The sequence below is a fragment of the Coloeus monedula genome, assembly GCF_965178545.1.
Source record: "Coloeus monedula genome assembly, chromosome: 4".
Classification (NCBI taxonomy): Eukaryota; Metazoa; Chordata; class Aves; order Passeriformes; family Corvidae; genus Coloeus; species Coloeus monedula.
Genome location: NC_138784.1, coordinates 17,166,350 through 17,184,345, shown reverse-complemented (window position 1 = coordinate 17,184,345; position 17,996 = coordinate 17,166,350). Strand labels below are relative to the sequence as shown.

Genomic DNA, 17,996 nt, shown 5'->3' with positions numbered 1-17,996 from the left:
TTTCCATGTGAGAGAGACAACAGACCTTTCAACTGGAACAACTGAAGTTTGCAGGAGGTTCCCTTGGAGTTTGGTGTTCTTAACTGGCACAGCTGCTAGGAGCAATGTTTAAAAGCAGGTCTTTCTTTTTTCCTGGGCAGAGCTGTAGAACTGGATGAAACAGGTATTTTCTTATGCTGTGGAAAGAACAGGATTCAATTCATGAAGGACCAGTCATTACCTCCAGGAAGGGTATCCCAATAAAGAGTAATCCCTTTGCTGTGCAAAATCCAAGAATGTATTGGGGGTTCTAGGTGTGACATACTGCTTTGCCCCAAATCCTTCAGCCAGTAGCAGTATTGGCTTTAAGCTAACTGTTCTTCCTGAACTGTGGCTATAGCTAATTAGTTGCTGCTTCTATCATTATAGATTCCAGCACCCTTGAAGGCTTTCTGTGCACTGTAGGAATGCAAACTGTAGCTGATGTATCCATTTGTCCTAGCATTTTATAGGATGAGACAGAGCCTGAACCACCAACGTCTCACCCATGCTAAAGCAGGCAAGCACCTTTTGGAAACAAGTGAAGCAAATGTTCTCCAAGTATACCCTCTGTGGATTGTTTCCCTCAGGAAAGGAGGAGGCTGGCTGTCCTGTATTTCCTTGAAGGTGTCTGCAGCAAAGGGGTAGTTTTGCTTGCTGTGGATACAGTTGTACTGAGGTGTGGTATTGGGGCTTCACATGGCTTATTGCAGAGTTCATTGGTATGAGCTTCAGCATATTATGTTCCTGCAATTTGCCTGTCTCTGAGCAGTCACTCCCCTGGCTGCTTTTTCAAGGCTTTGGATGTTTTTGTACAGAGGATAATATGCTGCTGTTTGTACTGTCAATTGCTCACAACTGTAACATCATCATCCTTAGAAGGCTGGGGAAAAAATGTAGGAAGAGGTAAAAACAGCTGGGTATCATTTAATGAAAAGACCAGTCTCTTTTCCTTAAGAAATGGCTTTGTTTTTAAATTGACACTTGAAGTATAAAAGTGGCCCACAATCTGCACACTTTTTTCCTCTAACTTCCACTTTAGTTTTAACATGCTCTTTGCAGTGATGGACCCTGAGGAAGCATAGCTGCCCTTGAATTGCTGGCACTTCTTCAGACACCAAAACCAAAAAAAACAGAACTGAAACGAGTCTCTAGCAATTTTTCCTCTCACTTTCTTGAAGGTTTGCTACATAGCTTAGCTGTGGTCAGTTGTTAATGACTCTCTGTTCTCTTTATCAGTAGTTCTTTTGCTAAACTAAACAGAAACAAACCTTTGATTTGGTGTTGAAATTTTACAGTCACTGCAGTCAGAGGCTTTCTAACATCCTACATTAGAGCACTGTTGTTTACAAGCTGTTGGAACATGAGGTCCAGTAGACAGCACTGCCAGAGCCCACCAAGTAGAACCTCTGGAAATTAGTATTTCACATTTATTAAACCTCTCCTTTCCAGAAATTAGGTCTTCAGTTGTTAGCAGTAATATGGGTGCAGAAGCATCAAAGCAAGCAGATTACTGTAGAAGTAGCTTCCATGTGCTACATCCAGTTGGATGACTGCAGCCCATTTTGTTCTTCCTTGTAATTTTGTTCTTCCTTGTAATTTTGCTTCTCTACCAAGTCTCTTTGGCAGGCAACAGCTACAAAAGTCAGGAAGTTGTCCAACAGAAAACAGAACAAGACTTTTTTCTCCTAACCCTTCCTTATTTGATTAGCTGCAAAAGTGTTTTCACCTGCACTCCTTTTTGAAAACATACTGCTTTTATTGTTGTCACATGTGGAAAGTCCTCAAGAAATGGGTAATGGGTACATAATAGAAACAAATTGTTATAGCTTGGGACATGAAGGACTGTTCTGTGGAACCAGTTTAACTGAGTCTTATCTTTCCAGGAGATAACATAATTCAAAGTAAAACAGTTATGTGCAGATATTCAAAATCCCCTCCTGGGCACTCAACAGGTGCTTTGTTGCATACTAGCAGCTGGGAGACAGCTACTGGGTGTGTTTTGAATCAAAAGAGGGAGGAAAGTATGGCATAAGATAGGATATTGCTGATTTCTCCCTTTGAAGTACTTTGCCTTTACAGTGGTACCTTCAGTTTCTTGGGTGTAATGCCTGTGCTCCATTGCTGCGATCAGAGCCCAGGTTCGAATGGTGGTTACAGGAACCAGGTCTATCCTGTGCCCCACTGTGTTCTCCAAAACTCCAGTCATTGGATAGCCATTGCAGGTTCTCAGCTGGTACTTGCCTTTAACCAGGAGAACAAGAGCTTTGTAACTGCATCTTAACTCAAGCTGCACTAGAAATGTATAATCAAGCAATGAATTATTACTACTTGTACTATCTGCACTGAAGGGTAAAGCTTGTGAGAGACATAAAAGCTAGGTTTGCAGTCTGAACAAGCAACACCATGCCAGATATTTAAATCATGCAAAAGTCTTCTCACTGCAAGGTTAGGCCAAGCTGCATAGAGCCAAGTACAATAAAGAATTATAATGGATACTAGGAGAAAGGCACTTTTTGGAATCAGAATTCAGATTTATCTTACAGATATGCTACTGCCTTCCTTTCTAACATACATGAAGTACTTACTGCAGTGTATCTTACAGCCTATGGTCATGACTGTCACAGGAGGTGAGCTTGCCTGTCCACCATCCTTAGGGGCAGAAGAAAGTTCCATCACCTTTTCAAGAGGAAGTAGCTTCCTGTACAGGTTATTCAATAAAGCAGAGTTACAGTGATACCCCATTTTACCACCTGCCAAAGTTAATGAGCAAAAACCTAGGAGCAGCTGTGGCCCTCCTGGCCACAGACTATGCAAGGGACAGGCATGCTTTGCTCTGGGAGGTGGAAAGACAGTGGCTTCTGGAACAGCAGGGCAAGAGCACTCTATCCTAAAGCAAAACTCGAGGTAAAAAGTATGCACACTAACCCAAACTCTCATCCTAGCCATTACTTCTAAGTTAGTTGGTGTCTTCTTCCCACCTTCCCAAAACCAGTGGTGTAGTGATAATGGGAAAAGACATCATCAATATCTTTTACAACAGACTAGAATGTATTAACATAACGGTGTGATCTGTCTAAAACAGAGGGTACTAAATGCCTGTGAACCAGGATTTTAGATCTTGGTTAATGCAACATGACATTCAAATGGGAATGTTTAAATGTGGTCAGAATAAACAGGTGCCTTGAGCTGGTCCATCATTAGGCTGTTATCCTTCCTTTTTATTTCTGTTACAGTATTTTAACCCCTTCTAGAATGGACTGTAAGTTGAAGCCAGGATAAGCGTTTTCATAAGTGGGACCTAGGATTCTACTCCTCCTTCCTGTCTTGGAGTTTATACAAAGAGAGTTTTTTGTGCTGCTGTCAGACAGAAATATGAGAACTGAGTCCTTTCCTCAACACTGTAGATAGTGGGTTCAGCCCCTGCCTATTTTATGTAGTGTCTATCTCACACCTCCCCTCTGAATGTTGCAATTCAGAGGTCTAGAATTACTCTATACTGGAAGAACTCTGAACTGCAGAGGAAGGAGAAAAAAATACTTGAATGGTATTTCTACAAGCTACTCAACTTATGCTGATATGAATATTTAAATACCAGCCTGTGTCTCAGTTGATCCTTGGTACTTTAATATCAGAACAGCATCAATGAGACCAATTCTGAAGGGATCTCTTGGTTACCCTCAAGCAAGGAATCACATTGCAATGGGAGCTATGGAAGAGAACTAGTGATTTTCCCTGTAAAATGGTACAGATGAACAAGGAGCCAGTTCTCACCATCTCACCCCTTGCAGCAGGCTGGTTGTAATTCTAACAGCTCTGATGTTGTTTGCATCTTGCAGATGTGTGGTTGCTCCCATAGGCCTGTGGCTCTGTAGAGAATCTGCTTACTAAAAACATGGGTATTTTTTAATACAATTAAAGCTTACCTTTTTGAAATGGCTGCTGCCTTGTCTTTCCTGCCACTGGAGAAAAAACACATTGCTGATTTTATGACAGAGACATCAACTTGAGAAAAACTCCAGTGGTGAGAAGTGCCCTTGACTCTGAATAAGCCAGGGGCTGCAGCGTAGTGTCCCAGGTGTCTCTGTGGCAAGCAAAAAGAGCAGAGCACAGCCACCATGTTCCTTGGAGAGTGACCCAGGGCTCCACTGAGCACTCTTAAATGCTGCAGACCAAAAGACAGCACAAACCAGGTCCTATCACCAGCGTAACTATTAAAAGGAACTAGCAGGCTTCTACCCCCTTCCGTCTCAGTCAAGAGCTATAGAACAGCTAGGGCTGGAAGGGACTTTAAAGATCACCTAGTTGAGGTAATTTGTCTCTCCACAGTACAGTTCAGGGAAGAATAACATTCAGTTTGGTTTCAGCATCATGCAGAAACCCAACCCTGCTTCCCCTTTCGAGGCATCTTTCCTTTAAGATGTCTCCAGCAGAGGATGCTGTTGGAGCACAGGCTGGCAGGATTCAGTCCTGAAGAGCTGCTGGAAGCCAACTCACTTCTGTCCATATTTTGGTAACAGCGGAGAGTCAACAGGTGAACTTAGACTAGGCCACAGTGTAACACAGGGCTACAGACAATCGCATCAGAAAAATAAGGATAACTTTTCTTCTTCCAGTAAGCAAGGCAGAATCATGTGAATTTCTAAGTTAGAATAAGGGCAACAGATAGGCTTGCCTAAGTCAGTAATACTTCCTTTCAGCAATTAAAGCAAAGCTACAAACAAAAGCTCATAAAAGCAACAAAAGTAATTATGGTACTGAGGCTCCAGGGGATGGAGGTTGCATATGGACTGGTGAGCACTGTTTACATTAAAGAAGAGCAATCAGACACAATAAATAATAAATGTTATTTGGATGTCCTTACTGGTGTTATACTACTGCAGGAATAAAAGGAATACTTACAAAAAAAAAGACTCAGCTTGTTAAAGAGTCTTTCCACATGCACTTCACACAGCTTAGGGTCAATGATGTTTTCCAATTTGCTTCTGTGCAATATACCTAAATTGATCAAAGGAATATATTTCTACTATATAATTACTGGAACTCTCTGCTGTTGAATCTGGCAAGATGAAAAAAGTTAGCATAAGTATCTTATCCAGATACATACAGGGAATTTTTAAACTTGCTCCAAAGCTTTTTATCACCAATCTCCAATTTTTGTGTATAGAGTAGATAACCAACCATCTGTTTTAACATGGCAATTCCAATGTTTCATAAAATTACTTAGCACTACTCCCCCCCAAATAATTTTTTTTCCAGGATCCCAGGTTTTGCAAGATTTCTACATGGGTAAAGTAGATCTAAACTCTTAGAATACAAGGACAAGTATACTTCCATTTTACTTTAATGTACAATTGCATTACAGCAGTTGCATCTGGCACACAGCACTCAGCCTGCAGTGCTGTAAATGGAACAATGATGACTTCTTAGGGGAGGGGAAAAAAAAGATGCCTTCAAGTTAACATGCACTTTTCAAAATTTTCATTTGCATTTTTAACCCCTTTGAGACCAGTCAAATCATACACTTCCAATGGAAGTACCTCATACATAAAAACAGCCAAAAGGCTTATTAGTCTAGTGGGGTTAATCAAGTTAGTTAGGTCTCATGTGCCTTGAAGAGACCCTGGTAAGACTGTTTAACACTGGCCCCTCTGCCATGAATTCTCATTGTACTGCTGCCTGCAGCATCTGCTCCCTCATTCTGGGATCACAGAAGAAGCGGAGTTTCCGGGGTAAGAGCTTCACCTCCACAGGCATAGCTTCATACTCCTCATTATCAATGCCAAAGGATCCCTCAGCGCCCTGTGTGCAGATAACAGTCAAACATCACACATTATTTCAGCAAGCCTGTAATGCTGATTTTACTAACAGACTACAGGTGAATATTTAGCTGAGTCTCAACCAAAATGCCTCTGTCTTCCAGCCCATTTGCTCTCCACAACAGGGAGACCTATCCTTCACTGCACAGAATGTGTTAAGAGTCTGGTGCATAAGATGTTACCTCACTTAGTTACTAATTAGTGATAATTAAACACTAGGAAGCTTTAATGACCCACATTGTTTATACTGAAGGATTCTTCGCTATTGGAACTACAATTATGTGCACTTAGATCTTGGGTCTGCCAGTGGTGACATAAACTAATCTGCAGAAATGCCTGTTAAGTAACTTCTATTAAATCCATGTTACAAACCCCTTTCAGTATTGTTTCACTATATTGATCTGAAACATGAGATGCAAAGTAATGTACTGGCCAGGAATTACTCAACAGTAGAATTTTCTCAAGTGTTTAATGCTGATAAAGTCACCATGTGATTAAAACCATTCATCAAAATGGCAGGCTGCCTTTACGTAAAAACAACTTCAGTGACTGCTTTGTATGCCCTTGACTCATGGGAGGGCTGTGCTACATGGATACTCAAACCAACTCCAAGGGAACTCAGACACCAGAACAGCACAGACTAGAGGAACTTTTACAAGTTCTAGTACAAAAGGTACAGCAAAGCAGTCCACCTCCATCAACATAAGCTGGTGAGACTCATCTGAGCTGCCCCCAGTTCCTTCACTGGAGCTGGGCCATGGAGTTGAACAGCACTGCTCTGTACCATGCACCCATGTTCTGAAGATCTTAGCAGCAGCTGCAGTATGAACAGCTCGTTTTATACCACAACCCTTACTTATGGCCCAGCTGTACTTAGCCCAGCACTGCAGAGTGTTCTTTCAGAATCACAAATCTGCCATGATCTGAATTCAGTGCAAGTATTAGGATGCCAGTTAATCATGACATCGTAATTCATGATTTTTACTTGGTAGTGACAGATTTTTTTGCCTTTCAACACATTCTATTCTCCCTTAATATGGAATTATTTTGCCAAATGATAAATCACTTGAAGACAGAAATTATCTATGAGATTGATTTGATGTCCTTGTATAAACAAGAAAATGTCCTCCCAGGGCCACAATAACAGCTCAGAGGCAGGAAAAGATGAATCTAAATTACACAGGTGGGCACAGCTTTGTCTTCTTTCTCAGCTTCATCATTTCAAAGTTTTGAGGCACATCCTTATACTGATCTCAGCTTCCTTGCCCTGTCTTACCCTCCTTTGTCTCCAATATTAATCTTCTTCTCTACAGCACAGTGCCTTCTAGGGCAAAATGTACACATCTTCAATGCTAAGGAGAAGAAGATCGGCATATCACAGAATCACAGAATGGGTACGTTGGAATCAACAGTGGATCATCTGGTCCAACCTCCCTGTTCAGGCAGGGTCATCCCAGAGCACATTGCACAGGATTGTGTCCAGATGGCTCTTAGGTATTTCCAGTGAGGGAGACTCCACAACCTCTCTGTGCAGTCTGTTCCAGTGCCTGATTATCTGCACAGTAAAGTTCTTCTTCCAGAAGTTCTTCCTCATGTTCAGGTGGAACTTCCTGTTCATATGCAATACACTCAAGTAAGAGACCCTTTAACCACCAGGACTGTCTTCATAAAAGATCTGCCACTATTTCCTGGCAGAACAAAGCTCCCCCTCAGGTTTACAGACCACCTGGGGAAATGCAGTATGTCAGTCCTGGCAAGGGCCTCATTAGCTGCACTGGGGAACTGAGTGTCTCACCTGCAGTGTAATCAATCATCTCCCAGGTTTAGAGTAGGAATTTCTTCAAGTGCAGCATCAACAGGTACAAGAAACAAAGTGAAAGAGTTTTTCAGCTCTCTCAGCTTCTCACCTCTGGAAGTTGCAAGATGCATCTGCTGGCTTGGATGCACTGACTCCCTTCAGAGCACATATGTGGATCACGCATCTTTTGACTTCTGTCCAAACCAAAAGAGAGGTAAGGTAAGGACATGTTTCTCTCAGAAACAGCCTTCTTCAAGGATGACATTTTGTTGTGGTAAATCACTATGCATTTGGTAAACTCAGAGGTTACATAAATTATACAAATATTTGTGGGTTTAACTGTGAAAAAGTAGAAGAGTCCTTCCCTCTTCTGCTGCAGTCAATACATACCAGAATGCACCGACAGCCTCCAACCAGCTTCTGCTCTGAGGCTCACTGAATATATTTGAACATAGAGCACAGTTTTGTGCTCTTCACTTCCATGCTGAACTGTGAACTTCCTGCAGTGAATACCATCTCCTCACATCCCATGCACCTAAACTTACCAGCAACCTAAACGACCCTAAGCCAAAGAAAGATAGAATTATTTGAACCATTAAATTACTATCTCAAAACTAACAAAACCCCCATGTTTTCCATATCGACACCAATCAGCATGATTGGTCTTAGCAGCTGCTTCTGGTATCACTCATGAAGAAACCCCCATCATTTTATCCATTCCAAGTAACATATCTGCTTTTGTCAGTTTCTCTCTTCTGGTGCCTGTGACATTCTTGTTTATGTACTGCACTTAGGTAAGTGCTGCTTCCTTTCCTACTCCTGCTGATGTCAAAAGGGAGCACATGGAAGGCAGTTTTCCAAGAAACTGCTTGGTGGTGCAAGTGCCACATGGTCTTTTTCAAGTTTTAGGCTGCTTTCCTGTCACTGGCTCAGCTAGTGTAACTTGTGTTACAAAACAGCAAGCTGTGATTCTTTTTCCCCACAAGTGCTGCTGCAGAGGGAGCACAAGCTCTGGGCTGTGCTGACCTTCCTCTGGCCTTCTGACTGACCACACACGTAACCTTTTGACTGGCAAAGGGTACACTGCACCCCAGGCAGAAACCTGTCAGCTTGGGCTCCTCTCCAGACACACAGCAACACACAAATAGCAAAGAGAACAGCACAGAATTACAGTGTTAATACACCATAACTCTCAAGCATGGCAGAATTATCACAGATGTTCCTCTGATGGGCAATGCCTGCTGTCCCCAAATTTCCATCTATCCTGTAGACTGATATGAAAGCAGAGTGTATTTCAGTATTGCCCAGGAGAAGAACTCCCAAAAACAGGTTAGAATCTCCCTGTATACCAAGTCTTCTATGCCCTGAGGAAGGCAAGCACCTCTTAAAGTCACAGAAAATCCCAGAGAAGGAACATGAGAAGAGAGGGTTGAAACAGGAGATGCTAATCAAAAACAAAAGGAAGAAAAACTCAGGAAAGGGCAGGGAAGGACGGAAGCAATACTAACAGTGCAAGTTTGGTTTTAATCAAATATGTATACACTAAAAGATTGATGAGTGACTGTGAGGGAATTAAACATCCTCCAGCAATATAAATTATAAATCATTGATGGCATGCAATACTGTCAGTTTATACAGTGCTGTACAAACAAGCAGCAAGATTTCCCACCTAAAGTTTAACCTGCTTGGAGTTTAACATACGGGGTCCTAGATACACACAAGGCATACTCCGGGGAGCAAGCAGATTTTTTTGGTCAATGAAGGCACATGAAGCGCTCTCTATAGAGATGTAATTATGAGGTCAAGGTAAACTCAAAAAAGCCAAGACATGGAATTAAAGATCAATCAAAGGATAACACTGGTAGAAACAAGTAAGACACAACCCCACTTGCAGTATCATCCCTCTAGTGGTCCCGCATAAAAATATCGTAATTCATTTCCCTTCGACTCTGCTCCTCACTCAAGACCAGACAGCAATGTGAAACAGGAACAAGACCAGAAGTCTAACAGCAAGTTTCCATTGATTGTTGCATCCCACTCTATATGCTGAATCACAAAAATACAGGCAGAGAGAGAACCACAACACCTACAGCACATAACATACAACTGGAACCTAGTTTTCATCTCCAGAAGCTGCCAATGTGAAACAATTTAGAGTGAGGCCTCTAACAAAAACACCCTAGTTTGCTGTACTGTTGCTGATAACTGTACTCATGCCCCAGAGTGACAGCTCTCCACACATACATATACACAATCTAAACTGGCTACCAGGATGTAGATTACTGATGCCACACTTTCCATGCCTGCTCTCCTTCCCTGCAGCACTTTTTAGTAAGCCCTCCATTGCAAACAACTCTTCTTCCCCACCTTATCTAAACATCGGCTCTACGGCTGCTGCAGATGCTCTTGTTTACGCAAATTTGATCCACAGCCAGAGGGCACTTTTATACACCTGGGATGACCTCCTCCTTTCTTTGAAATCCAACAGCAGCTACCCTCCAGCACACTGATGCATCTCCACACCTCCCCAGACACACACACTGCCTGAGCCTCCATGGTAGTTTCCTGCTGGATGCATGGTTTTCTCTGTGTGACCCATCAGTTCTCATCAACTCATGTCAGTGCCCTCTCCAATATAAAAAACCTTTTTATATCTGCACTGATAAGGTATTTCCCCTAAAAATCTTTCCAACCCCCCAAATTCTGGTATTTAAACTATGCACTAAAAAAGAAGAAAAAAGAAAGAGCTGTTTCACACATTTCCAAAGACAAACCCTGTTGTGCTAGGCAATGGGGGGGGCCTCTGATAATGGGCTTGACTCAAAACCCAGCTGGCAAAGGCACAGTGGGATCTCTGAACACCCTGATTCAGCCTTGAGAAAACAGGGCACATTTTTTCTGCTGTGACTCCTCTCTGTACAACTAACCAGTCCCTCCCACTGCTCCCCCACCCCACACACCTCTCTTTGTCTTTCTTTGTTACCTACAGGATTTTTGGCACTATTTAATCAAAAGAGCTTGTTTCTCTGAACTTTGCTTGAACAGCTCAAAGCTTCCAGTACTGCCTCTAATTAGCTCTCAACAGCAGGGTAATGCTAATGCTCCTCAGAGGCTTTTTCTGCACGACACTAACTGTAGTCAGAAAATGTACCACACTACTGCAGGAAGCATGTCCAGTCAACACAAGAGGTATTACTTACAGTGGGAATACACTTGAATATGCCTCCCTCAAGTCACACAAGCTCATCTACCTTTTTCTGCTAGCAAAGTCTTTGAGAACTCAGAACAGCATCTCCTTTGTCTCGCTCCTTTAGGAGACCAGATTCCTTTTGCTTCTAATAGGAAAACCACCTCCTCCTTTCCCTCTGTAGCCTTCAAAGCAAACAAATCAGTCCCAAGCAACCATGGTCCACATGCTCATGCAATTTAAAAGCAGTTGCAGGTGGTAACCCCACTTACAGTGTTTGCATAGGTCAGAAGCTTCTATTCCCACTGAGGCTCCTGGGATGCTGAAACAAGGGGCCTGAGCTGCCACTGGTATTATAAACAAGCATCTTGCAGGAATTATTAGGGTGATGACAAGCAGGTAAAACTGCACTGAAATCCTCCCATTGTTTTCACTAGAGGGAGCTCGAAGACTGAGAAAACAGCAAATTAAAAGGTAATATGGAGAGGAGCTCCCTCGGATTTAGCAGGAAAATCTGTTGCTGATAAAACCTGCACTGAAGCCGCAATGTATTTGTGAGTGGGACTGTAAGAAGGAGCCAGAAAAGGCAGCTCTGATTTGCATCTGGTGAGAGCAAGAGGAACAAGCACACTACAAGACAACACCACAAGCACAAAGGAAAGTGAGTAACATTCACTTTCTTCACATGCTGCTTCCTCATTCCTGCAGTCTTCTTATTCCATGTACAAGCTGGACCAATACATTTGCTTAAAGTCCCTGTTTAAATTCACATCTTCCAAAGTTCTTCCAGCTCAGACCTAATTTCTCAAAAGAGCTATTGAGACAAGGAAGCTCTTTCCTTAGGGCCAAGAATTCCCAGGTACCACTAGTACAAATACACCAGCTCTGGGACCCACCTCTCAACCCACTGGGCAGCTAGGGCTCAAAGATTCTGGGGTAAGTCTGCATGGCTGCCTACAGAACTCAGTTATGACAGTAATATCCAAGCACTACTGACTTAGAGCAACAGGGGAAAAGATGAAAGATACAGCAAACTCAGAAGCTAGGGAGAACTCCAGGTTCTGAATACCAACACTCCAGGTTCTGTAGTTCTGCCTTGTTTAGAGAAGCAGAAAATGAGTAAGAATTTTAAAGAACAAAATCATTAGCCCCCATGAAGCATTACTGACTGGTGTGCGTTGCAGTCCTCTGCTTCTGAATTTTGCAGCACAGCATGAGAGGAAACCAGTACACTTTTCAGAGATTCTGTCCCCTTTTCACAGCATTCCCATACTCACCCTCTGTGAACAAACTCCCCTTTGCTGATACTCTCTGCTTCAATGCAAATGTCCATGAAGTCCTCAGTGCGCTGTGCAAAAAAGGATTCAGAAATCAAGCAGTTAACATTTGAAAATGCCACACCCAGGATACTGCAATATGTTCACACAACGGCCAGTCCTTTGTCCCACAAAAGGAGGCGGAAGATGCATTTCTGCATTTCATGCTTTATTCAAATCTCAACTTGAGATCTGAATTCGAAATTATAGACAGTATTTTCCCATTAATGAATATTCAATAAATACCACAAGAAGCAAAACAATGAGTCACACATTTGGCTTCTTGTTACGTTTAAAGACAATAGCAGATCTCTTAGGTTTACTAATTTAATTTCTATTCAATGGGTCTTTCACGAATTTCAGCAATAGTACAATGATACAACATTTGGCCACCAAGCACCACAGTAAGAGCATTTTAAACAATACAAATTGGAAATCAAAGTGTCCTTGGTAACAATCCTTTAAACTCCTTACTTAGCTTCTTTCCTATTTTCAGCCTGACCTTAAACTGAGTAAACAGTAAAGCTTTTTCTGGGAAAGCAACTTTGATTAAGATGCAACTTATTTTTTCATTTATTTTAATATTTCTGTCCTGGCAAAAGTCCTAGCGCAGATGCAATCAAAATGACGAAAGTAAAAATAAATGCATCTATTAATATAACTTGGTCTATTCCTTTGCTGTTCTGCAGACGTAGTCTTGGCACTGCCTGTGCTGCACCTGTATGGCTTTATCAGCTTCTCTTCAATGGGGCAGCCTAGGCACGAATCTGAGGTGAGATTCGAGACAGGAGTGGCTGGCAGCAGTCAGCAGATACAGCCTGGTATCGATTCCAGAGAGTTGCTATTCAGCTTTGAAGGCTACAGGGACAATGGTTACAAGAGAGGGACTTTAGAGCAGTAGTAAGGGTCCACACTTGTAGAAAAAAAGATGCAGCATCAAGATACTTCCAATTCTATAACAGGAAAGTACAACTGGTCTAACCTGAACTTGTCCATTTTTCTAGGCTGTGCAAGAGACCTGAGAACCCTACATCACTTGCTTTTTTTCAAAACCAATATTAAAGTGCATCTTGAAGGCCTGAAGGAGACAAAACCAACAACAAAGAAAGGGCATAAGGGCTAGTTTGTGGCAATCAAGATACTTTTTCAGTTCTCGGCAGGTCTGTTATTACTTTATATCACTGACTCCAATCCAGTTCAGTAACCAAATCTCTTGTGTTTGAGTGCCATCTAGAAACCACTAAAAAAACCCCAAAATACTAGTCTCTGTCTAGCTTCTACCATTACTAGGACACTGACAGTCCAAATCATAAACCACAACAAAGAAGAAACTGAAGTTCATGTGGTACATTCTAAGGAGAAAACAGGAGAACATTTTAAAAATTATACTCTCCTGTTTGGGTTTTTTTGGTCTGATCCTACAAAATAACACATCAATATCACTCAAGTTTTCATGTTCTTAAAGACCCTGAATTCTAAGGAAGAAATATGTTGCAGTGAGTTCAACACTTCCTGTTAACCTGGGTATAGTGGCAAGGGTTTCCTGAAGCCATGAGGAGGAAACAAAGGGAAGTTCACAAGTATAGGATCACTGTGTTTGCATTTTCCAGTAAAATTAAAGACTGTCATATATGCAAATAGCTTTCCTAGAAGTAAAACTGCACCAAAACACAGGCATAAACCAGAGACAGGTTCTAAAACAATGAATGAACAGCATGAACATGCTGAGAAGGTTATGACAAGAACAGTTCCTTTGCTGCCTTGCTTCTATTCTTCCACAGCCACTTGCATTTCCTTTCCTTCAAATCAGTGTAGCCCCTGTCTTTTCCCTAGTACCAATTATTTTTAACTCCACTCTGAAAGTCCAAAAAAAGAGAGAAAAATCAAAAATTCCAGCCAAACATTCAGGCTCAGCTTCCTTCTAGCAGCAGTTGATGAAACAGAATCACTCTCATATAGGTGAAAAGGAAAAGGAATGCTTCTTGGTGCTTAGTTTACTGACAGGTAATCCTAAAGCTTCTGTTTAGCTACTGAAACCTTGCTGTACAAGTTCTTTCTGATCCCACTGCATCCCAGTTTTACATTGGTCTCCAGTGCTTTTACACTGGCTCTGAAACTTGCCCATTCCTGGATTCAATCATGGACCTCTTCTTACATGAGGTAGTAAATGTTATTTATATAGACACAAGAATGGGAGTTTAGCAAGAAAGGAAAACTCTGAGCAGGCAGCATTTGGAATCCATTTATGTTATGGTCTTACTGTTAGATCAAGCTGCCTGTTCCGAGTTGCAATGGAAAGCTCAATAGTGGATAGCTTCAGTTCTTCCCAGTCCTCTGGAGCTACCTCCTGGGGGAATTCTGCATATCAGGAAGAGAAGATACCAATCATTAAGTGGAATTTAATTACACAGATCACTACGAAGCATGATGTCAGACAGAAAAATCAGTCAGAGCCATTTTGGCCACTAGTTTTGTTTCTCTAAAATGTCAAAATCTTAAAAAGGGAAAAGGGAGCTTGGGAGTACTGAGGAAAAGAAAAAGATACGATCAGCATTTACACAGTAGCAGAAAAGACTGTCAAGCACAGTACATCACAGCTCTGTGAGTCCTTATGTCCAGGGAGTAACAGATCTCCTGGGCTGGTTACAGGAACACTTAGAAAACCCATTAAATGCTGCTGCAAAAAAACCAGGAATCCATTGTTCAGAATGCTGTGGTTACACGTATTTTCTACAGGAGGAAGCTCGACAGTTCAGTTCTCATATCCAGCTCACTCGGTTCATGCTCCTGCATGAATCACCTCTGCTAGCCAAGGAGGAACGAGGTCTTTGTACCAGACTATGCAAAATACCCACTCTCTTTCCTCCTGTGGCCTGCCACGTGCACTGCTCAGACAACAGCCCCACCCAAGAGAGGCTCAGAGAACGCAAAGTTTATGGTACAGAAAGAATTTAATGCACCCAGAGAAGTTTAGGGCTTCTGCATGGCCCAAATTTTACTGTTCTATTTAAAGTAACATTTGTTGCTCTGTGTCAGCAACTCTCCCCACCCTGGAAAGCAAGGGCTGCTCCTCTCTCCCCAGCTCACTAAGAAGCCATTCTTCTGGAAGAAGATTTCAAGAAGCTCACCCAGAAGTGCCAAGTAACCTCTATGGATGCCTCCACAGCAATGGCAACTGTGAGTCCAGAGAATACCCTGGTCTCTTTACAAATGACTATTTGTTTATGAGACCACAAACATTGGCAGGACCACTCTGTTCCATTTCTGACAGATACCACCATAACTATCTTGACAAAAATCACAGTTTAAATAAATGAAAAAAGTAAACAAACACATAAATAATAGTAATAAAAAAGAGAGCAGTAAAGTAGACATGCCCTCCACACAACACACCCCTGGACCTATCAGAGGAGTAGAGCCTGTCTGTGAGTTCATGCCAGAACACACCCAGCCCACCTTTCGGAGATGACCAGTACGATCGAAGCCGTCTGTAAAGCCTCACATACAAAGGAGGTCTGGATGGTTTCTCATCTGGCTCTTCTGGAGGTCTCTCAGTTGGACCCAGGTACATGAGAGCAGCTTGATGTTTCTGAGGCCACTCCTTGGATTTACAAGGAAAGGAAATACAGATGATAAAAGGGCATTTTGTTTAGCACTTACCTGTTTATTCTGTTTAGTCCTGTAGCCTTTTTATTGTGTACTCACACACAGTCCTGCAGAGCTACCCAGACCTCCCCACTGCCTCAGCCTACTTTATGGCTCTCCAGTCTCCAGATTCATGGGTGAGATGACATTTCTGCAGTTTCAAAAAGATTACCCACAGTTCCCAAATCCACTAATCTAATCCTTCCCTGCACAGAAGAGAAGGCATTTTCCCCTCTGTGAACACAGGGTGAAGGGATGTTTTCCTTGCTGCTGATGTGTGGCAGGGTGACACAGCTGCTTCTGGCTGGAGGGAACAACCCAAACCAGCAAGGTCAACATTAATGTCTGAAAGCACAGTTGGTTTCTGTATGGCACAAACGCAACCTCAAAGAGCAACTGCTCAGCAGGATCCAGTGCAAACAGACAAAGACTACAGTGCTGTGTGCAGCCAAGGGGCACTAAAACCTGACAGGCCTTTGTTCTCCAGCAACTCAAACAATCCAGACCTGGCCTGATAGTCAGGTGCTTATAAACAGCAACACAACAGGTCTCAAGGCAAGTCACATGAGCTCCACAAAGCACCTTAGGGGAAAAAAAAAAAAAGAAAAGAAAAAGAAAAGTACTAACACATTATTCTTGGTGATATTTCAGATTCCAGTCCCAGGGCTACAGAAGAACCTTAGCTTTTGAAATATCTCCAGATGCTGACAAAGTTTATTTCCTGTCACTGTTTTGAAAATAATTTCCAAAATGCTCCAAACACAGGACTTAGGGAGGGAATAATTTCATTGGCTTTTCAATCTATATACGAAAACAACACAGCCAAGAGCCCACATGAACTCAATACCATTATTTTTCTATGTATAAAACTTGAGAAGTAGTTTTGGATCATGTAGCATAGGTTGTTAAGCTAATTCACCTCACACCTCTGAGAACAAGGAAAGATTTCACTCTCATACTTACATAATAAGCAGGACAAACAGAGGTTGTATCAGTAGGGCAGTACACAAACAATAAATATTAATGATTAAATGGGAAAGCAGCAATGCTGTGGTAATTTAAGGCTGTGTATTTTAGAAGAGAGGATAACACTCATAACAATGCCCCTACCAATATCAGAAGTGAGCTCTTTCCAATTACACTTTTTTCAGCTACAGGTCATCCTGTTTCAAAAGACACCCACAGTAAAACCAGAAAATATCAAGTATGCAACAGCAAACACCAGCTAGGAAGCAATTGAGCTCAACAGGCTGGAGCCACTTCTTGTAGAAATTAACGAAATGCTAACATATGAGGCACATAAAAGCAATGAATACCACCATCAGGGGAGATCAGGTAGAAACTTTTCTATCTAAATAGCTGAACAAGTGGGCACTTCTCTTTAACCTTCAGCAGGTTAAACAGATCTTTTTAATGTACAGTTAATGGCTCACCAGAGAAATCCACTACCACCACCCCCAAATGAGCCTAAGGACTCAAAGGAAGCGAGAAAGGAGTTGGACAGAAATGAAGAATAGGTTTCTACCTAGAATGCCAGCACACAGAAGCTTAACCTCAGATTTTCTGGGGATGGGGGGGAAAACTCACCCCAACTTTCCTGGATACCTTACTATTAAGCCCTCCTTTACAGGAGTTTCCTATAAGGGAAGCACTGGCACTGTCACAGACAGCATGGCTAGACTGCACTATTTGATCTACTGTACCAGCTCCTGGGTATTTCCACTGCCTTTCATGAGGTTCCTTATATGTTCAGAGAACAGGAAAACCACGTGAATGAAAATGCCTTACCTTTCATGCAGGTCAAATTTTAATCTTTCCAGGATCAATTTTAAGCAACAGGAAAGTTTAAGGCAAGATAAAAGCTATTCACCTTCATGTTCATTTTACTACACAAGGAAGCCTGATTATCAATGTGCATGAGCAGTCTAATTATAGATCCTTCTGCCAGATGAATAAATCAGAGTGAAATGTTATTACAAAGACTGTTGAAAAAAGGTGGTTGAGCACTTTAGCACTTTACCACCACTGCTGCTCACCAGTTTCACAGGGGGTTATTGGCTTCCCCTGGTGATCTTGCAGCAATAGATCCCCAGTAAAGGAAATTTTTTAAAAAAGTATTTCTCTTCCCCTTCCTTTCTTCAGAAGTCTATCAACTGGTAGGCTTTTTAACAAGTTGAGTTTCACTCCCATTTTATATTGCTACCAGAATCCTT

The 17,996-nt window shown here is 42.0% G+C and overlaps 1 protein-coding gene across 1 annotated transcript in view; it reads right to left on the bottom strand.

Moving 5' to 3' along the window:
• Window positions 1-5,399: 5,399 nt before the first annotated feature.
• Window positions 5,400-17,996, bottom strand: part of AGK (acylglycerol kinase) — a 37,173-nt gene continuing 24,576 nt past the window's right edge. Inside the window, exons 11-15 of the mRNA XM_082280803.1 lie at window positions 15,595-15,739; window positions 14,399-14,496; window positions 12,100-12,170; window positions 7,745-7,829; window positions 5,400-5,820 (exon numbers count right to left, since the gene is read on the bottom strand). Of these exons, the coding sequence (XP_082136929.1) occupies window positions 5,683-5,820; window positions 7,745-7,829; window positions 12,100-12,170; window positions 14,399-14,496; window positions 15,595-15,739 (537 nt within the window). The 3' untranslated portion in view covers window positions 5,400-5,682. The remainder of the gene's footprint in view (window positions 5,821-7,744; window positions 7,830-12,099; window positions 12,171-14,398; window positions 14,497-15,594; window positions 15,740-17,996) is intronic.